The sequence below is a fragment of the Plectropomus leopardus genome, chromosome 22, assembly GCF_026936395.1.
Source record: "Plectropomus leopardus strain MGB_pleo_1.0 chromosome 22, ASM2693639v1, whole genome shotgun sequence".
NCBI lineage: Eukaryota > Metazoa > Chordata > Actinopteri > Perciformes > Serranidae > Plectropomus > Plectropomus leopardus.
The window spans coordinates 19153256-19176117 of NC_142197.1; the positions used below are offsets into that span (position 1 = coordinate 19153256).

The window sequence follows — 22862 nt, forward strand, 5'->3', positions numbered from 1 at the left end:
ATGCATCAGTCTTAATATTCTCACCTGTAATAGTCAATTTAAATTAATATATAACACTCAGTGGTGGGGTTTTTGATACTTTAAGTACATTTTACTGAGAATACTTGCTAAAAAAAATTCAATGCATTACTTTTACTTGTAGTCAAATATTTTTGTGTGGTAATGGACGCAATAATGCAATAAGATTAATAAGCTCATGTATACTGGGCTATATATAGTGAAATTTCTGACTCACAGGTGCAGTTTTTGATACTGTTAGTACATTTTGCTAACAATACATGCTTTAAAACCTAAATGCAGGACTTTCATTTGTATCTCAAATACTTTACAGTATGCTACTTGTTTTACTTGAGAGAAATACACATTTATGCATTAGTAACAGTAATCAAATGTAAAAAAAAAACGTGATATATATGTAGTACAACACTAACAGGGGCATTCTTTGATACAAGTTACATTATACATTTTGTTAAAAATAGTTGCTAAAAAAATTGCTAAGAAAATTTTAATGCATGACTTTTTCTTGTTGTTAAATATAGTATGTTAGTTCTTTATTAACGTAGGAAAAGGATCTTAAAAATATTTGCTCAGAGGGTGATTGGCCTCTTGACCTGGTCACTTTTTAATGGATTGTCACTGACTGGTGATTTAATAAGAACTAATAATCTTTACATAAAGGAAGATCCCTTCACTTGGTTATGACTTATAAATATTTGGTACAACCTCACTTTCTCTTTGGTCTCATATAAGGATGGCCATCAAAGTGGAGTTTCCACACTGAATAGTTTATGAAGGGGTCTCACTGCCCTTTCTGCAAATTACAAACCACTTAAATAGCTCATATCTCACGTGCTTTTTCCAACTCATGAGCATAATGTTGTGAATATGGATATTTTTTGCAGCGTACTTCACCTCCAACAGAAGAAGACATAGATGAGAACAGGCTTCTGGGATATGACTGACGGCTGCTCTTAGCCAACCAGAGCGGGGATGCTGCGAGCACCTCGCCTGCTTCTCTGACGCTATTGGCTGTCCTCTGGAGAGCCGGGGTTTGTTCTGATATTAATGACTGCTGAGGAGACGGCGGCGCATCTATGTGGTCCGCCTGACACTTGATCGAGGGGAGAGATGCGCCCTTAACAGCCGCTGTGAAGACTGGAAGGGAAGGGCACCGGGAACACATGAATCTGTCTCCACACTCTCTCCAACCTCATTTTGGACTTCGCCGTTTTTTTTTGTTTTTTGTTTTTTTTGTTTCCATCTTGTGCAGACGCGTTGACGCTGTGGAAGAACTGATTTCTCATCAGCTGCGTAAAAAGACCACACATTGTTGACTGGCTTTATGTTACGCGCTGGGGCTCGCTCGGCATTGGAGCGGCGCACTTGATGGGAATATAGACACATACTGCTTCGAGGGCTACCATGGTTAAATCGGGTAAGTTAACAATGTTCAGCAATGTTGTGTTTTTCTGTCTTTTGATTGCCTAACATGTCGCACGGTCGCAGCTGCGCAACGCATTTTCCCAAGTTAACGAAAAACGCCTGAATCCAGTGATTTCGGCGGTGTTTAAGCGGACATGTCTTCTTGTGTTAGAGATCATCACGCACCCGAAACACAGATTAATCATGCGTGATTGCATAAATTTAAGGAAACATTGCAGGATAATTATGCTGATGACTGGCCTCAAACCTTCACTTGACGTGGAGACGCGCTTTTGCGCAACTCTGAAGGATGCGCCTTCACCAGACAGGCTATATGATGGACTCTGTTAAGGCTAAAACAGACAAAGAATTAAGGGAAATTGTGTTTGTGTGCGTGCGCGTGCACAGAGTGATGGACTGGCAGTTTTCATGTCCCCGGGTCCTGCTTAGTGAGCGCACACCAGACACGTCTCGAAGAAATCCACAGAATGGTGGCCACCCCCCCATCACCCCCCTCCACTCTCTCCTTTTTCTCTCCATTCTTGTTGCAAACACAGAAGTCGATGCCACATGCCAGGAAAGAAAGTACGGCTTCTTTTTTTAAACACACTCCAACTGGTGCTCAGAAAAGAATCGTTTGCTTTTACCGCCACCTTGGCACATTGCATCCAGGGCTTTTTTTTTTTTGTGTGTGTGTAATTAACACACAACCACTGAGAGGCATCTTCGAGTGCATTCACCACCATCACTTCACCTGCTTGTGCCAGTACACCCACACATCCAGGGATCCGGCTAAAGAGAGAGAGAGCGAGAGGGAAGGTATTCACTAATCCCTTAACTGCATTGGGGACTCTCTCTCCTCTCTCTATCTATCACCCCCCTCCCCATCCCAATTTTATCCCTCACACCCTCCTTTCTGTCCAAAATGTATGCCATCCAGCAGATTTATTACTCATGCATATTTCAAAGGCAGATAAACAGATAATGGCCGATAATGACAAATGTGATTTGCACCAAGGGGGCTGCTGAATCTGATTGCCATAATTTTCGATGTGTGTGTGAGTGTGTGTGTGTGTGTGCTCGTTCCCCAGTGATGGATACAATAGATTGTGGCCTCCACGGTGCGAATGACTCACCCAGAAGCAGCTGCTCGATATGAAACACCGAGTCAAATGCCACATGAAAGCCATGATGCCCTCACATCACACGCATCGTGCCATGCTGAGCAAAAAACCTCGGCCCACACACCAAGCATTGTTTCCACTTCCAATGATGTGGCTACCTGCTGGTGGAGCCGAGGCCGCTCGCAGCTTATATTGCCGTGTTCAGCCATCAACTTCTCACAAGTGATCCTTGAGAGCAAATGTGTATGTTGTGCTTTAATGTTCTACAAAAATATAGTCCCCAACAGTAAGAATGTGCTCATGTTTGAGCGTTGTAACCACCCGTCCTCCCCCGTGGTGATAAAAACAGTAAAGCAAAGCAGTAATGGGTTGCTTTATTAATTTGGTCACATTTGTTCAAAACAAATCAATATTACATGTCCTCACTAAGTCATACACTTAAAGCGAGCGCCTTTGCGAATTGCCTATTGATCTGTGTGTGAACAGTGAGTCGAGGATGTGTGTGTGTGTGTGCGTGTGTAAAAAGGTATTGTGCTCACAGTGGCCTTTAGGAGGCTCGGGGAGCATGATAGGCAGCCCCTCGTGGTTGTTCCATATTCATTTCTCTATAGGCAGAGGGCAGCAGGTTCCTGTGAGGTGAGAGGCTGTATGGGTGCCAAACGCTACAACCGCTTCAGAGTCAAAGTGGAGTTCAGGAAGGCTACGCTATCGCGCCCATCGAAATCAAATTAATCTCGAGATCTTTTTTCCATAATGGCGGTAACAAGATGCCCCAGAATCTATCGAGGCTCCTGAGTGAAATGCATGTAAACATATTCACAAGACGGCTGCAGGGGATCAGCCTGTGCAGCCAAGCATAGGCTCTCTGATAGCATCCTGTTCCCAAACAAACACAGGCACCCATTAAAATGGAATAAGCACAGACAGAGGGCAAAAGGAACAGGGGGGAAGACAGTGATGTGCAAGGTTTTATTTTCATTCTTGGATCTGGTGGATGGACTGTATCAGGACTGTAAAATGCCTTAATAGGCATCGAATTTGCTGTTAAAAAAAGGCCTTATTCGGTATTAAAATATCTTAAATCAATCTTTCAAAACAGACTGTTGTCATCCATCATTCGTACGTTTCCCCACAAAAAGTAATGCAACAAAATTTGTACATATCCAACAAAATAATAAGCCAGTTATTCGTTTGTAAGCCATATTTGGGAAAGCTGTGATCACCTGAACAATGACAGGAGGAAAGAGGGAGCGTTCCCTGGAAAGTGGGAGGTTGGGCAGGTGGAGGGGTCACAAAACATGAGACTTTCTCTATGAGAACAGTGTTAGTGAGCTCTGAAAGAATTTTGAGTCATTTAAAGGTACACTGTTACCATGTGTCTTGTCCCAAACTTGACCACAGTAACTTTACTTGCCTATAAACCTATCCTACATAACTGTACGTCAAGTATGTAACTTAATGTAAAGTTATGTAACCTCATTCATGGGGTTCTATTTTGTAGGATATCATTCAAACCATTATGCGAGGATATGTTGTTCAAAAGTCTAAAAATTCTCAGACATTTGAAGTAGGATTTTTATTTTTATTTTTTTCCTGGCGCTGTGTTGTAAAATCTCAAAATAAGTCAGTTTCTCCCATATACTCATTCCCTGCACTTAGACAACACAATCGCTGCATAAAATGTTGGCATTTTATAAGATTGTTTTACGCCACTAGGAAATAAGTTTAAGACCAATTTTTTAATTACCAAAATTGCAGAAGGACAATTTTATTTTGTCCAAATGTTTATTGTAACATAAAATATGACTTTTTTTTTTTACCATGACCTTTTAAGGATCCGCAGGAACGCAGCAAAATGTGCAGAGCATGCTCTGGGTACAGATGGAGCAGAGGAACGTCAGGCACAGTGAAAGTGAAACCTAACACTTCATTGCGCTGGTTCTAAAAAAGATTGACAAATCAATGATCTCCCCACAACTCCAATTCCTTAAACTCCTGCTGAGGGAAAAAAGAACTCACAAAGTTCACAAAAACACACACATCCAGAGAACAAAAAACTAAGGGCTTGACATGAGATAACACAAGAGATGGAAAAAAAAACAAAGTCCGCACTCTAGACTATGCAACCATAAATAATGAATATAATTACCACTGAGGTGATGTTTGAGCTACATGCTGTTCATCACTTTCATCTCTTGAAAGCATAAAAGGCAATGCATTAGAAGCTATTTCATGCAAAAAAAAATTCAAATTCAAATTTCAAAAATAATTAAATTAATTAATTTAATTAATTTAATAATTTCAAAAACTCAGCACAATAAGAACTGAGGCAAAAACCTCACCCATAAACACAAGGCATTTCACAATTCTGTTCTACCCTTGTCTTCACTACGGCACCACAAGGTCATGTTTTATGTTACAATAAACACTTGGGCAACATTGCCCCACACCCTGTAATTTTGTCAGTAATAATACTAGTAATCCTCGTAATTGATGTTTTTTGTTTCATTTGGTCTTAAAAAGTCTTAAATCTAAATTGCCTTAAGGTGAAGACAGTAAGAAAGAAAGGAAGGAAACAAAGAAAAAATCTGAGGATCAAAACATGCTTTGATGGCGGCATCCATGACATTTTGGTGTTCAGTCCATATCAAAGGTCAGAATGGGATGTGACACCTCCTTTGTATCCAATGACATTTGCTTTTACATTAGCATTTTAGCTATTTACGTTTCTGGAGTGTATGTGTGTGTACAGTGTTGTGCAAGCTGCTCTAACTAAAAGGTGTTCAGAAAAACAATCACGTTTCACAGATTAATGTCAGGTGTTTGGAAAACAACAACTGAGACTGATGCTCACAAAGAAAAATCAAAGCTATTAACCACTAATTAGGCTGCTATTCTGCAGATTCATATCAGAGTTGGACATGATAGGAACATATGTCCATATTGCAGTTTCAAACATGAGCAGAGAAGAAGGACATCTAAGGGCTACTGCTGTGCCGTCCATCTGTTCCACATTCAGATAGATACATATAGGCCCTCAGTGCACTAATGAAAAGCTTGCTTGAAGCTGGAGACCGAACCAAGTGTTCGTGTATTGGTAAAGCTGTATTAACGTGTGCATAAAGATATGCATGCATGTGCAGAAATATGGACATAAATGCTGATATACAAAGCAATCCAAATCAGCCAGTCATTGGGCCGCTAAGCCTTTGAATTGACAGAAGGCCACAGTGCCATTTAAAAGGGCTGTATCTTTCATCTGTCTGAAGAAGAGTAGCTGAGAATGAAAACAGAAAGAGAAAGCCCATATCAGACCCCATGAAATCATAATAAAGAGGTCCAAGCCAGCGATAAATGCATTTCAGTGGCATATAATGATTGATTCCGTCTGCCGTAGGAACTTATTCCCCGCAGGCTTGTGGCCCCTTGACCAGCCATATATTATTCATATAAATATAGATAGCTGCGCATCTTAGAGGCAGCACACATGCCACATTTGCACCTGCAGATTCAATTTGGCTCTGACTTTGAGGGATATGCCGCTGGCTCCATTCCCCCTGCCAGTCTCCCCCCTCCCTCCCTCACACCTCCCTCTTTCATTTTGGCTAGCAGCTATACATGGAACATTATGCAGATTTTTGTCGAGAGTGAGTACGATTATGTTGGGGGAGAAATGAGTGTTGGAATGTTCGCTACGCCTTTGACCTTATCAGCGGCAGCCTTAAGCTGGATACCTTGGCTTAATTTTAATAGATGCAGCACTATGCGAATTAGACAAGGGGACCTAGCTGTGCTCTTCCAATGCGCGGTGCGTTATGCATGCATTATGCCAATGAGCTCGGGTATGTTTGTCTTTTTTTTTTTTTTGACGTTCACTGTGAGGACACAGTTGCCTAAATTATGTGTGCTCACTCTGTCTGCAAATGTATCTTTCTATGTGTGTGTTCCTGTCTGTGCAGGTGGGCGTGTGACAGCGTTCGATACTGAACTATGTGTGTTCTCCCTCACTCAGCCCAAGGGCACGTCGTGTCCAGAAAAGAGCTGAAAAACCAGAGACTAGGGTCCTGTGGTTAATTTGGAACATTGATTTTACATTAACAGTCGACTTGCCGCTGATTCATGGCCGCACAAGTGCAGATGTAAGGGGAAAGGTTTCCATCCGCTTCCCCACGCACGCGCATACAGATACGTACATACAGGAAGCTTCATTATGCACGCACACTGCATAGAAGGTTCCCTTTAATGGACTCTCCCTTACCTTGGAGAAAGTATAATAGTAAATCGATGAGGTGAAGGGCAGAGGGAGGGACAGTAAAGCCGTCCAGAGGCACCCACCCACTAGTGGGCTTACCCAGAATGTCTGTCAGAATTGGCTCGGTGGCTTCACGGCTGCGCTACATGTCCGCCGTGAAGTCCAGTGTCACCGGAAGTGTGAGAGAAGAACTGTGTGTTCGAGCATCTTCTCTCACTTTCTTATAGGGGATATAGAGAAAATAAACTCACCATATTATTTCTCAAAAAGCTTGATATTGCAAAGATAATGTAGGGTGGACTATTGCTTTTTTTATTTACACAATGAGATTTTTGATAAATAATCATCAGTAATGCTGATATAATGACTAAGTTGGTAAATGCAAATATTAAAAAAGGTTGGTGAGCTCAGAAAATGACATCACCTCAATGTAATGCAGCCTTAAAAACCACTAAAAGGCAACACTAACAATATACAATATCCAAAATCTAAAATGATATGTATTCACATGATACATGGCTCTGGGCAATACATAGATAATATATTGTTATTGTGATCTGAGATGAGATATTGTCTTACATTTTAGATATTGTACGTGTTGTCTTTACCTGGTTTCAAAGGCTGTGTGTTGTCCAGCTCTACTTTCTTTCCCTTGCTTTAACATTATTATCTGTCATTAAGACTTTAAATTGAAATACAAAATCTACAAAAAGGTTAGCAACACAAAAAATGATTTGTATTTAAAGTGAGAAAGATTACAATGTCCTATCAAAACCATACATTTTCAAAATTTCAACTGTTTTAAGCTTTGTCAGTATGAATTTATTTATCAAAGAACCCAATGTCCCGTTGTCCTGAATTAACTTTTTGACTCACTGGCTAAGAGGACTGGTAGATGAAAAAAAATCCACTCTCAAGCATTTGTTTAACCTGCCAAATTAATAAACTCCCTTTTTGTGTGCAATATACATTTGTTTCAAGACATCTCATTGAGATATTAAGGTAATATGCTCAGTAGATGGCAAACCGGATATCATTTTAGTGGACTGTAAAGTTAAGAGACGCTGGTAGAGAAAACTGTTAAAGGTAGATGGCATTGCCAATCAAAGTTAAAATATTTATTTTTTTGCTGTTCTCCACGACAGAATATGCAACCAATTGTTGTGAGCTCTCTCACACTAGGCGACAACACCGGCAATCTGGACAATCATTAGAAAAATTACATTAAATGATGAATACTAAAAAATTAAATTTTATATATTTAATTTGATTCTTTGTAAACAATATGGTACTACTACTGCAGCATATCATCATGCATGCTCCGTTTTACTGTCTCTGACTGCTTGTTTTTCTTATGCCATCCAGAAGGTATTTTCCTTCTGCCTGATTCTATACAAGTGATGCACAATGCTGAGTACAAACTTAAAGAAGAGGCCAAGTTCAAATTTGAAGCAAAATTATTCCAATATATTGAACAACTCATCACCACAGACTGAGCATAAAAATAAGCTTCCTATGGTAGGCACTGGTGCAGTGTGTATGTGCAGGGCATTGATTGTGAAAGTTAAAAACTGAAGGACTGGAGCTGCGATGAGTTGTTATTTACCTTGTGGGAGGCAATAAAGAGTTTGCATGTGCGCGTAATTGATGCCAAAACTAGATAGGGACTCTAAGAATAGTTTTTCATCACAGAACTATTTTGGTACAAACATTTTCCCAGCACTATGGAGGAAATCCACTAAGATTTACTCACCAAATAGAAAATCTAGCAGCATTTGGTGCTTGGCAGGTGTTCAATTTGGACCCTGCCCATAGGTTTTAAATGGCTTTATCTATATTAAGAGTTTAGCTATCAGTCAGATAGTTTTCCTTAAATTAATATTTTTTAAAAATTGCAAAATTGCATTTATATGGTTTTGTTTGGACACCTATGATTCTGCATTATTGCTACAGACTGATTACCCAGGGCACCATTGGTAGGGGGCCATTCATGCCTGTTTTTTTTTTGCAATTGTTTGTTATTTCTAGGTAGTTAGTGCCCTAACTACATTTAAGTTGGCTGAATAGATTGTTTTAAAGGACTGAACATTAAAAAAAAAGTGAAGGGTTTAGAGGGGCCTCTCATTCCTCTAAATGGTTTAGTCCACCCCTACAGTAGGATTTGTCTTTAAACACATCTAGAGACAAGTGACTGTTTATGCTGCTGGAGCACCAATGGAAATTGTCGTATCTTTCCTCAAGAAAGGAAAATTGGGGTTCCAAAAGAGAAAAGGAAGTAAAAAAAGAAATGCAAAGAAAGCAAACTGACTTAAAAAATACAAATAAAAATGTGTTTGAGAGAGACATTGATCAAGAGGAGGGGCTGGGGGGCCCACAGACACTGCATATGCACAGGTCCCAGTGACGCACTGGGTAGAAACCGATGAGCTCTGACAGTAACAGTGCAACAGAACTGGACTTCCGGGTTTCAAAAAACCCATGCAGCACAGGCCAAAAGACACTCACAGAGACACGGACAATGGTAATTAGGAAGTAGCAGCTCCTGAGACAAACAGTCACACAGTATGCAGATAGAATAGATTTGGCACAGTGGGGGTGACAAGTATTGAGAAGGCAATTAGGCCGACAGCAAAGGAGCAACGAGACAGTAGGATACCCAGAAAGAAAGACGAGAATCGGGACATGCAGGGTGACTAAATTAAATGCCGACTTTCTAAATAGTCCGTGGCTCGGGTGGATCGTGATGCAAGTGGGGAACATTGGGAGAAATGTTCACTATGAGGTTTATAAAAAGAGATGTGGGGGTTGCAAATTCATGAGGAAAAATGGAGGAAGAAGAAAGACAGAGAGCGGGTGACTGGAAGAAGAAAGCCTTATGAGGCTTATTACCAGTGGATCAAAATTCCCAGCGAGCCATTTCTACAACACACAGGCTATTCTGAAAGAGGAGGCAATTCGCCTGCGCCCTACTTTCTACTTAGGTCTGACCTTTATGTCTTCCACCCAGTTTTACCACAGAGAGTGTAATATCTACATCTCAGCAGATGCGATCCTGCCTTGTTACAACTTAAACCGCGCAGGCCTTCATAATCATCTCCCCAAGGGCCAATATGCTCCCCACACAGTCCTACATCTACACCGCTCAGATCTCACAAATGTTCGCTTTCATGCCTGTGCCATAACCCTCGCACAACTTGTGTTTTGTATAATAAGTGATTTTATTTTTACACGAACTGTAGGTCAATCGCCGCACAGGGCATTCACAAGCACCCAACCCGCGACAAAGCAATCATCTTTACTTCCCCGCTCTGCTAAACCTCATCCGAGCCCCGTGAAGCGAGGGGGAGGATTTATAACTCATTTCAATAAACAGCATAAAACAAACAGTTCTGCCCGGGTGTTTGGCGGCGGCAGCTGACCTGAGTCAGGCTTGCCTGAATTAGCACCGCAGAGCCACCAGGACCAATGCTTTCTGCCCCCGCTGTGAACACTCATTAATTTAAAGTGGTCATATCTCACTGGTCTCTAATCAAACTGTATTTGTGCCATTACTGTCCGGAACAGCCACAGTGTTAGTATAATGGAGGTGGTCCGGTGGGAGAGTAAGTGCGAGGTGTTGCCAAGATCTGAATGGAAAGGCTTTTCACCTTGACAGCAGCTGAACCTCTTAAATGTAGCCCGGTCCCAAATCAGGTATATCATGATTAGTCTGGCGCCATTTCCAGATGAGAGCAAATGGTCTCAGAATGGTGCATTTTGGGCATGAAATTCACTTAACACAAAAGTATGTGCCTGTGTCAAATTTACATTTCCAGACAAAAAATGGGGAGTTTTCTTTTTTTTTTTTTTACCATGACAACAACAATACGGCAACTTAAATGTGTGGAATTTTAATAAGGTGGGATTCCAAGTTTTCAGCATGTCAAATGTCACGCTAATTAAGAGTGAAATTTGTGACTAATGAGGACTTAAGACATGCCTGCTGTTTATAATGGTGATGCAATGACACTGTCATTTCTCAACAGCTTCTCAGTTGGAATGTCAATAAATATTCAGATACAGCAGCTCCCAACTCCTAAAGCTACAGTAAGTAATTTTTTTTTAGAAAATATGATTAAAAGAAAGTTTTTTATAAGGTAATATATCAATATTTGTGCCAAAAAAATAGAATATTGCATGGTGTATAATCAGAGGTGGCAAAGAAACCTTTACTGTAAGTCTCTCAGTTCCTGCAACAAGGCCAATACCAGGAGCTTGTTTGCTATAATGTTCACAGTCAGATTAACACTGGTGAAAGTGAAAAGCCCATGGGCTAGACTGTCAGCCAGCTACTGTAATGGAGGTGCTTTGGAGACCATGGCTTGAATGATTGTACCCCCCTTCCCTCCCTTCCTTAGTCTGACACCTGGGAACTTGTGTTAGCTCCATGAGTGAACACCTTAACCTGACCTCTAAAAGGTTTCTATTGGCTGCCTTAACAAATGTCAAAGCGCAGGCTTAAATGTGTAAGCGCAGATAGACATTAGTTTACAGGAGATCTCATTTCGAGTCCTCGAGGTTATATTACCAGCTGTTGATTATGCAACTCCCTACACAAGATTTCTAAAGGCTTTTCCACGGCACAGATTACAAACATCTGTCTTTTAATTCTATTTGCCCTAGCTATATTAACCACATTACTCTTTGTGTAGTTAATGCCACTTAATGCCAAATGCACCTCAACATTTGTTTTTTGCATGGCGGTCGTTGTTTTCTCCAAATCTTTGACTCGCTAATTTGTCTGCTTCATGGCTTTGCTGAGGTTAATATTTCCTGCAATGGCAGCATTCTCTGGGTCGCCAGAGGTTAATACACCACCACTGATACTATGACAAGTTCCTCCTCCAGCAAGTCATTTTGTCCTCCAGATCTCTCTCCCCTCTCACTCTACCTCAATTACAGGCAACTCAGCAGTGGATTGTGGGAAATTAGCTAGCAGTGGGGTGTGTGTGGGCGAGCTCCGGCTCGGTAGCTTGACTGGACCTTTTAGTAATAGGTTAGTACAAGTGTGTGGACTCCGTAGTCGCAGCAGTCACGGTGCAACGCCCCAAGAATATAGACTTGCTCTTCACCGAGCTTCCCATAATGCACTTGAACAGTACCAATTTACCTGTTCAACTGCCTGTGCATGATTAGGATAGTTCACTTAAGATGATGCAGTTTGTTGCAATATTTCAGCTTCATAACAGCGTAATGAAATGCAGTTTCTGTGTCCTTAACAAGCACAATTTCTTCAGCCAAACAAGCGTTCTTAATGGAGCCACTGTTGTTGAAAGCTTTTCAATTCTGCTGATGTGTGAACACATCTTGATTAAGTACACTGAGCTCTAAGGATGTTCCACTTGCCATTAACGTTCAGCTAATCTGAAAGCATGCATTGTATAAACATTTTCTTAGTTGTATTACACAGCCATCTTGCCTCAATTGCCTTTATTCTAAACTGTTTTGTACATAAAGAAGTCAATGAGCAGCAAGTCTGTGTGTCTGAAGACACATTGCCACACAAGATGCCACCTCAGATTCACTCAGCTTCCTCTTACAAATGACTCCCGATGATTCCTTCAGCAGCCCGTCACTGGGACCTCAGCTGACATGCAGGAGATTGTAAATTAAGCCTGATTTACATAAATTTGTCTACAGCAGGCATGTAATATTTAATCTGGTCTTGCTCCCAGAGTCAAGTATATACAGTGAGAAGTGGCATAAAAGAGCAGCATTAATAAGGACCATTATATACCCACATTGTTGCATATAATGAAAAAAACAACAACAAAATGAGTTATTTTAATATTAATTACATATCTTGAAATTTAGTTCGTTATGATGACCGTGTTCAACGATTTATTGACACAAGTGACATTATATGCAGCAATATGTCAGCTTTCTTACACATTGTATTACTTTAAAGGTCTAGTGATTTAGTGCCATCAAGTGGCAAGGTTGCAAGTTAATTGCAAAGACTGCAATCAACTGAAACCTGTCCCATTTGCAAGTGTGTAGGACAACTACAGTAGCCAATGAAAACATGCGAAAATGCAAATGGCCCTATCTAGAGCCAGTATTTGGTTTCTTGGCTACTGTAGAAACATGGTAGAATCCATGGCTCATTCAAAGGTCAGGAAAACACAATAACTTTATTTTTCGTGGTACATTGATGAAACATAGTTATATTTTATAGTTAAGTTTCTGCCAACTTCTTATTTTCGGACTAGGACTGTTAGTCAGCTGAAACAAGATGAATATATCAGGTTGAGGTCTGAAAAAGGTACCATGCCATTGTTCCCATTATTCCCAGATAGTCCGAAAATGTCCCACTGGACCATAAGCCCATTTGTCCAACAGCCCATTTTCTCAAAAAATGCCCCAAAGGCCCATTATTCCAAAAATACTTGCTCTTGTTGTAGATAGAAAGATTCATAATCTGTTATCAGTCGATCCTGCTGCAATTTCTTTTTTTTCCTACTATGGCAAAGGCATGACCGCCCTAATGTGCCTCTGATTGGTGCACCCTGATATTCTTATTCTAACCCACTCAACCCAATTAACCAACCAAAAAAGGGAACGAGCACTAGCCATTCAGAGGCAGATTGGAGTGCCTATGCCTTTGCCAACATAGAAAAAAACAATTGGCACCTGGAAAGGTCTGGTGATTTGTTTAGGAGAGTGAGCATTTCTCTGAGCAATGGGCGTTTGTTTTTGGGATAATGAGCTTGCAGACAACTGGGCTTTAGGTCCAAAGGGATGTTTTTTTGGACTATTGGGGTTCTGCAATAATAAGCTGTCAGAGCAGTGTGCAATGGTTTGGGAGGAACTGTGATAGGCATTTTTCTCTATTTTCATTTTATAAAAATCTTACATTTAATGGACCAGATGATTAAAGTGGAGAAAATAATCTGCCCCAATAGCAATCCAAACATTGGCAGTAATATAATTTTGCTGTCAATAATACACGCACATGTGGCCACAACAAGGCTGACAACCTAGATCGCCATGAACCAAGTGTTGGATTTCATCAACAGAATTTTATTCTAATTAATTAGCAGGGAAATATGTTGTTTGCTGGCCACTCTATGTTCCAAATTGTCCAGTAAAGCCTCCTTAATCCCATCCTAGATATTTGCCAATGTGGCTCAACAAAAATTCACATTAAACTAAAGACAATAATTAATTCTCTTGCTAAGGCTGTTTCTTTCTGCCCCTCTTCACCATCAGTGATGATCCTTTCAGATCTGTCATCAAACCTTATGAAAATAAAATAAGGTATCATTATTTCTTATTCCACACCACACTTTATTGACTTTAATTTTGAGTGCCGCAAAGCCTCTAACAGAAAATATTGATCATATAACAGGAGCCGAAGCCTAAAATGCCCCCAAAGATGCAATTAACATCATTGGTAAAACAAATAACAGTACACAATTGCAGCCACCTGCAGTGATTGCACAATAAAGCAACGCAATAATAGTTAACCTGAGCGTATTACACTGCTGGTAATTGTGATTACTAAGGAGAGAAGCCAGACAAGCAGAGGTGAGACCCAAACGCTGTAGGCTGAATTACAGATTCTGGCCCGTGTTTCCAGGGCACGGATCAACTGCATAGCCCACAATGAAGAGCCGGTGCTGAGGGAGAGAAGCTAAACCCTGTTTATCAGAATGCTCTGGGTGTTGCAGCTTATTAAAGTGCCAGGTGCTTTTGAAAAATAATACCGTCCTTTCTCTTTCTGTCTCACTCTCCTTCCTCGAGCGCCACGTCTGCTGTCCCTCCTCCCTCCCCGCTCTAAAACCAGACTCCGGCCAACGCCAGAGCACAGGTTGAGGAATGAACCCTTGGCTTGGCTTCGCCAGCGGGGCAAACTGCAGCATTTCTGCTGCCTTCTCAAGTTTTTATTTATTTATATTATTTTATTTTTTCCCCCAACATCTCCCCCGTGGCCACTGAGGTGGAGACGGCGAGGGTGATGAAATGAAACCATTTCTCTCTTTTCTTGTTCTCACTTCCCTGCCGCCGTCACACTTCTTCTCTTGATTCTTTCCATTTCATCCCCTGTCTCTCTTGACTTTTCCCATGATGTGCCGCGCGCTCTTATAGGCCTGAAATATCACAAGCACCATCAAACCCATTTGTTCAGTAAGAGGCAGTTACATACGACAAATTACATGGTACACTTCAACTGTGAGGTATCTGCCATAGCAGGAGAGGATGGAACATGAATAATATGGTAGTAAAAGAGACACTACAAAAAAAGAGATATCTGACTCGCATGCAAGAGGATGCATTATTGTTCCATTTGTGATCTACAGCATGTGATTATTTCCTTACATAATTTCATGCTTCATGAAGATATTTATGGACACTTCACAATCATCATCACCTCTGAAAAACCATAACTGGCAGCTAATCAAAGGACCTTTTCTCATCACTTTGATGATTTTTTTATTTTGTAATGTTTGTTTTAGCTATTTCTGTTAAATTTGCCTTATTTTATAACAGGGCCAATAAGTGTGGGCTAAAAAACAGGTCTTAAATTCCCACAAAACCACACTAGGTGCTATCGTGAATGGTTTTTGGTTATTTGTCAGTTTTCAGTGACATTAACATGCACACTAATATTTCACTTTTATTCTGAATGTGACAATATTACGAATTTCATACGGGTCTGTAACATTTTCTAGACAAGATGGAAAATGCTGGTGTTATTTGGATTTTTAATAACATTCTTTGGACAGCAGCACATTTAGAATATGCGCCTTGATTGGGGTTTTTTACTGCAGTTTGTGACGCATAGCTTCTTTTCTGTTTACCGTCAGCTCTGTGCGTTGTCATGGATGCATTGAACACAAACCAACTGACCAACTGTTTCCAAATCTTTGTTAGAGATACATGCCCTGAGGAAAAGCCCACATTTCTGGTTGGATGAAGATACTCAAATACTTTCAAACATTTATGAAAGACTTGGATATCAACAGGTTTTTGGATATACAGTATAATATCAAATAATGCAACGATGGCCTTTTCAAGAAGGTGGTTGAAGGAATGAAAGAGGGAGGCTGATTTTGCATGGTTGAAAAAGACCACGCTGATAGGAAAACTGTGAAAAAAATCCTGTTTCGATGCAAAGAAGCAAAAATGCAAAAGCCATTCTACTTCTTCCATATTTTGACATGATAAACAACATATTAAGGCATGTTAATCATAGTATGCACGGCTGCATGTCAACAGGAATATTAATGGAATAATCAACTTGATTAGCCTTGTGACAGCTACTAACCAGATACACACAGTATACAAACCAATATTATTACCTAAAAAATAATAAAATACATAAAATTTGTTTAGCTTTGAACTTTATGTTGCGTCCAAAATAAATCACTTTTCACTTGATACTGGAGTTAATTCACCACCTGCCATTTTATTTGTGTCCAAATTCTGAGTAGAGAATTGTAAACACTAAAGTCGATTTTCCACTGGACAAAAAACCCCACTACCACTCAGGAAAAATGGCTCTACAGTAGTATCAGGTTTTTATTGGCGCTATCGTTATTGGCTACAATTGACGGTGATGGAAAAATGACAACCAACACGTTAATTTTTGCCTGTTTTTTTGGCGCAATGCAATGTTATGCTGCCACAAAGTATAATTTCTGTCCAAGTACCACTCAAATGTCTTTCCAAATTAGTCTGCACAGAGTTTGAAAGACAGACTGAAAGAGTAGGACAAATAATAAAGTAAACATTTTTGCTGACCATCATGCTACTTTTTTATTGTTTAGTAACTCTGTTTTCTAGTGTGTTTGTGATGCCAAACATGTCTGGAAGAAAAAACACACACAAAAAAAAAACAAAAAGCCATAATCATCTACTGCAGTTCTATACACGGTTCTGGTACATTGGCAATGGGGAAAGAAGTCATTGCCTATTTTTAATGGGTTTTCACCCACATATAAGAGCTAATTTTGGTGGATAAAGGGTTTTATATATTTCCCTCAAAAATGATCACAATAGATTAAAAAAGTCAATGGCACTTACACTGCTTTCTGCTAACAATCCTATTAATTTTTGCTGTAACAGACGTGAAAATGACTGCAGCACACCTCTGAGTGATGATACAAAATGTCGATGATGAATAAGTGTTGAAAGTAATGAACAGGGGAGACATTTCAGACAGTGAAGGCGTCACTTATTCTTTCAATGTGTCATTCTGAAGCAGTCTGTAAATGTCATTCAACAAAGCCACAGACAGGACTTGTGGTTCTCTTTTTGAGCTTTAATTATTGATATTTGTCAACATTTGTGTCCATAATTATGTTTTTGTTTATTTTTGCCTTTAGGCCTCTGTGTGTTAACATTGCCTTCCGCAAAATGACGCCACTGATAAACTGCATGGCCTGTGTTTTCTAAAAATGTTAAATCCTATTAGCGTGCAGATTTGTTGATTGCACAGATTAATTATGTCAACACGTTCATGCATTTTAATTTCCATGGCTGCCAGTTGCTGCTGATTCTAACAAACAGGTGCAAACTGCATCTGTGTCAAATGCTTCTTTTGCATGTGCAGCCCAACTGTCTCACTGTGGTGTGTTATTGGCTGCCTGTTTACTTGTTGCCATAGCGACTGACATATTCCAGTGTCTTTAAGCAGCTTGCCCTAAAGGCTAATACTTAAGCTGTAGGATGTGTGCCATTTAAGAGTCTTAATAAAGCCTTTTCTTTAACCAATAATGGACTCTCACTGCTAACATCAGTATTGAATGTCATATTGTTGGGCCACAACTGAACGCACCCAAAATGAAGTCTAGAAGGTCAAGCGGGTTTAAATCCTCAGTGCTATATCTTGAAGGAAGCGTGTACAAATGTCAACATGCATCATTGTGCTTATAACAAATGTCAATACGTCCAAATCCATTTCTTAGAAAAAAAATCTTTGACCTCGCCCTGTATCATACTCACACTGCTTCCTCTCTGTCTTGTTTGTCTTAGGTAGGAATGGACTGGGCTGTGGACTCTGGAAGCTAGTGATGACAATCAATGAGGACATCCATCTTTAAAGAAAAAGCTGTATGGATACCTATGAATGTGCTTTACACAAATCCTTTGAGGTGTAATATCAGTCCATCTTTTTTTTCTTTTTCCCCCCCTCCCACCTTCTTGGATCTGCCTGACTGCAGCCTTGGCCCCGAACCCTGATACCCGCAGGCAGCATTGAGTGATTGGCCATTACATCCAAGGGCGTCTACACAGCAAGACAAAAAAAACCCCAGGGAGCCCTGCTGCAGTTGGTGGTGGCAGTGGCAGGGGTTGTGAGTCAATCGCCGCAGCAGCTGCAGCAAATGATTCATTATTTGTGAAGTTAACAGCTCAGACCACTTAATCTACAAGGACCAATTTCTTACTGGAGGGAATCGGTCCAATATGAAGGACGTGTCATTTGTGGATCGTCTCTTCGTCGGCTTGGCCATGGCCTCTTTTGTTGTGGCCACAGAGGAGAGGCCGGATTGCCCGAAGCTCTGTGTATGTGAGATTAGACCCTGGTTTTCTCCAAGTTCGGTGTACATGGAGGCGCAGACGGTTGACTGTAACGACCTGGGACTCTTTAGCCTTCCAGAACAATTACCAGCGGGCACACAAGTACTATTACTGCAAACAAACAATGTTGCCAAGATTGACAAACCCTTGGATTACCTGGCCAACATCACAGAGATTGATTTATCGCAAAACAACTTATCCTCCATCAGCGACGTTCACCTGGGGATTCTTCCTCAGCTGCTGTCCCTTCATATGGAGGAAAACTGGATACGAGAGTTGCCTGAGCGGAGTCTTGCAGAGATGGCGAACCTTCAAGAGCTCTACATGAATCACAACCTCATCTCCTCCATTTCTCCAATGGCTTTCCAGGGTCTCAGCAACCTCATTCGGCTTCACCTTAATTCTAACAAGCTGAAGGACATTAAAAGAGAGTGGTTCGATCCCATGCCAAATCTGGAGATCCTGATGATTGGAGAGAATCCTGTTCTTTCTATCGATGATATGAACTTCAAACCTCTCAGCAACCTTCGCAGTCTTGTTCTCACCAGAATGAACCTGTCTCAGCTTCCTGACGATGCACTGGCTGGTCTTGATAACTTAGAGAGCATCTCGTTCTATGATAACATTTTCCCAGAGGTGCCTCACTCTGCCCTGAGAAATGCAAAAAACCTGAAGTTTTTGGACCTAAATAAAAACCCGATTGCAAGGATACAGAGAGGGGACTTTGTGGATATGCTCCATCTGAAAGAACTGGGAATTAATAGCATGCCAGAGCTAGTTTCCATTGACAGCTTTGCCCTCAATAACCTCCCTGAGTTGACCAAAATAGAAGCCACCAACAATCCTAAACTCTCCTATATCCATCCTAATGCTTTCTACAAACTGCCACGCCTGGAAACGCTAATGCTAAATGGCAACGCACTCAGTGCCCTCCACAGGATTACTGTTGAATCTCTCCCGAATCTCAGAGAGGTAAGCATGCACAGCAACCCCATCCGCTGTGACTGTGTGGTCCGCTGGATGAACATGAACAAGACCAACCTTCGCTTCATGGAGCCTGACTCGCTGTACTGTGTGGAGCCACCAGAGTACGAGGGCCAGCATGTCCGACAGGTGCACTTTAGGGAGATGATGGAGATTTGTCTGCCACTCATCTCTCCCGAAAGCATGCCCAGGCATATTAAAGCACAGAACGGAAGCTCTGTGTCACTCCACTGTCGGGCCTTCGCTGAACCAGAGCCGGACATCTACTGGATCACCCCATCTGGTACCAGGGTGCTGCCTAACACCGTGTCCGACAAGTTCTACATGCACCCAGAGGGAACTTTTGACATCTATGATATAACAGAAAATGAAGCCGGTCTTTACACTTGTGTCGCTCACAATCTGGTCGGAGCTGATCTTAAATCTGTGTCTGTAGAGGTGAATGGATATTTCCCTCAACCTACAAATGGGTCTCTGCAAGTTGCAATTAAATCCGTGGAGACAAACTCCATCCTGGTTTCTTGGAAGGCTGGTCACGGCACACTAGCTCCCAACATTAAATGGTACACAGGATCAGATGCTAATCGTCCAACCACTGCATTTACCACCAGAGTTCCTTCTGACGTCCAGGTGTACAATCTCACCCATCTCACCCCCGCCACTGTGTATAAAGTCTGTGTGGATGTCGGCAGCATTCACTACAACCATGACACCAAATGTGTCAATGTCACTACTAAGGGATTAGAGCTGGCAGCCAAGGACACGGAAAAATGGGACGCAGCAGTAATCACCGTCTTTGGTGTGCTCTTGGCTGTGATTTCAGTGGCATGTCTGCTTATTTATGTGTCTCTGAGGAACCACCACCTTTATGGAGATATAAGGAAATGCGACTCCAAAGCTTCACTGACACCAGTGGAAGCTACCGGTATGCACTCTCCTTTCTTTACAAAGCTGTGGGTTTCGGGTAAGGGACTGCCAAGTGGAGTCAAAGTGAAAGCCACAGTCATAAATGTATCTGACAATGCCTTTTAAGAAGTGCAGCTTTGTAGAGCACCACACACCAACTACACTGAATGGACAAGGCCATGGGCGGGGATGGACAAATCTGTAGTACTGTTTCAAAGGCATACCCATTGCTGGTCCCCGGCTCAGATGCACTGGCAAATCTATTATTGGACTGGGATGGAACAGTTTAAAATAGACTACATGCTCTCCCGGTTTTGACCCTAGCCGAAGTGGTGGCTTTGTAACCGTTACATCAAACCAAGCTCACATCCACAGAAAGGGGCATTTACTGCAAAACGATATATTTCAGTACCATTCATACAGAGATGCAGGCAGTGAAAAGGAAGATGATGATGATGATGATGATGATGGTCAACTCTCTTGTAATTGACTGTTAAATGTGTTCAGAGTTGTGGAACTGTTCGTGTGGTCCCAAGCAATACCGTCTGTGCTTTGTCGAAACATCCATAGACGAGTTAGAGATACAGTAATAACACCTGTCTATTATGGGAAGGGAGATATAGTAGAGTAGACAAATTACAGTGACTATGGTGTAAGCCTTTTGATGAAATATAAACCCCCCTTTTCTATTTAAAATGAATTCTTGATTTTTCATGGAAATATTGTTATATATTCTATTATGTTGATGTAATGACAAATCCTCTGTATCTGAACAGTTTGAATGGGTTTTAAATTAAGGCAAGGAGCGGACTACTTTTGATTACAACGTCACATTAAGCTTAATGAAATTCAGCTACAAAATCCAGAGAGGACGTTTGCCAAATGGCTGTTTATGCTGTGTAGTTCTCATTGCAACGGTGACTAGGAGAAAAAAAAGGCGTCGGACTAAAACAAATTTAACAGATTGATTAAAAAGGAGGTGATTGATGTGTTGTCTCCTCACGAAAGCGGTCTGTTATGCCCTGGTAAGTGCCTACAACAAGAACTACATGAGGTAAACAGAGAAGAGATAGAAGAAACATGGCCATGTCATCATTGCAGAATCACAAGCTATTCTCCGGTACTTTTAGTGCAAATACTTTCTCAGTATTTTTAGCATACATATTTTAAGAAACATTTCGTTGTTGCTTTGGGTGTAAAGTTAAAAAGCCATTTTTATATTAACTGTACTATATGTGATCAATGGGCACAACAGACTAATTAAGAAAAGTGCTAAGAAAAAAATAAATGTCATTGTTTCTTTTCCAAACAAATTTTCTCCTTTGCTTTCTTCTGATATACTACTTTTCTTTTTGTCTTCATCCAACCATGGGGTAATGCAAACTGTGTAATGACTTTTATATGTGACATTTCAACTGCAAGTATGTGAAACAAAATATTGATAATGACCAAGTAGCACAGAGGGAGTCTTTTGAGTCAGACCATGGGGGAAAAGTCAGCTGAATGGTTGAATGGTCGTCCTAACCCTGGGAAGAAGGAAAAAAAAACAGCAACAAAAGAACAGAACTCATTAGCCGCCTCATTAAGAACATGTTCGTCCTTCAGCTGGTCTGAATATAGTTGCTGTGCTACGGCTACAGCAGCTGCCTGTGCTCAGACAGGGACACAGCGTCCCTACGACAGAGAGATAAAGTACAGTACTGAAAAGTCAACGCAGGGTGGGACGAAGCCCAGTCGAAGCTCTAGAACTCACATTTTTATTTGTCTTACTGAATTATCTGGCGCGCAGAACATTTCACATGAGAAAGCCAAGCATGATGAATGGCTGTCAGAGGCAGAGTGACATGGTGGATTTATCAAACAGGGCCTAACGCTCATACATCAGGCCAGCCTTCAGCGCCACGGACAGAGGCTTTTAGAGCCGAGCCATCTGTCAAAGACACAGGGAGTTAAAATATGACGCGCTGTGCTCCTCAGGTAACGCTCAGGTCAGACTGAGACTGACTCTTAGCAAATGCAGACACAAAATGTGGATACACAAGCAAGCCCAGCAGAGCTGAGATCTCAGCTATACTGACAAATACAAAGTAAACACATACAAAGGCACGTGCAAACATAAATTCATGGTAGGAATCCCAGTGGTTAACTCATAATCAGTTAACCACAAAGAATATGTTTGACTGATTATCCATGCTCCTGTTAAATAGAGTGACACAGGGGAAAATAAGCTCTGTGGGAAACAAATGTTTATGATACTTACATGTTTTGTTCAGAGAGACAACCTTTACAAATTAATACCCTTTATAAGATTTTTTGAGGCCTAAATGCAATTGCCAGCAATGATAAGCTAATGTTAGGCTATAAATGAACTATTTGCCACGAACCACTTGTTAGCAACCTCCTTTTGTAAGACACATGAAAGTATCAAAATTTACGATTTGGGTATTTTCTGATCTGATTTATATCCGAGAACAAAACATGGAAGTCTCTTAAGCTTTTGTTGACCAAAGACCTTATTTCAGACATCTAACCAAAAGAATATTCAAATAACCATTAACCATTAACACAGAGATTGAGGGAACTATGAGTGCTGAAATGCTAACTTATTT

The 22862-nt window shown here is 40.9% G+C and overlaps 1 protein-coding gene and 1 long non-coding RNA gene across 3 annotated transcripts in view; one reads left to right on the forward strand and one right to left on the reverse strand.

Annotated features, from left to right (window-relative positions):
• LOC148185902 (uncharacterized) overlaps window positions 1-22862 on the reverse strand; it is a 133154-nt gene that overhangs the window by 30488 nt on the left and 79804 nt on the right. The gene's annotated exons all lie outside the window — the stretch shown is intronic.
• Window positions 1086-21560, forward strand: lrrn3b (leucine rich repeat neuronal 3b). Of its 2 annotated transcripts, none has more exons than XM_042510966.2 (2): window positions 1086-1435; window positions 17818-21560. In XM_042510966.2, exon 2 carries the CDS (start codon window positions 18250-18252, stop codon window positions 20377-20379), a length of 2130 nt encoding a protein of 709 aa, XP_042366900.1. In that variant the 5' UTR covers window positions 1086-1435; window positions 17818-18249; the 3' UTR covers window positions 20380-21560. The 2 variants fall into 2 exon arrangements, with proteins under 2 accessions (XP_042366900.1, XP_087928997.1); XM_088072871.1 differs by having other exon boundaries at window positions 17822-21560.

Excerpts from the sequence above, each read along its gene's own strand:
- lrrn3b (XM_042510966.2), top strand. The coding sequence starts at position 18,250 with ATGAAGGACGTGTCATTTGTGGATCGTCTCTTCGTCGGCTTGGCCATG.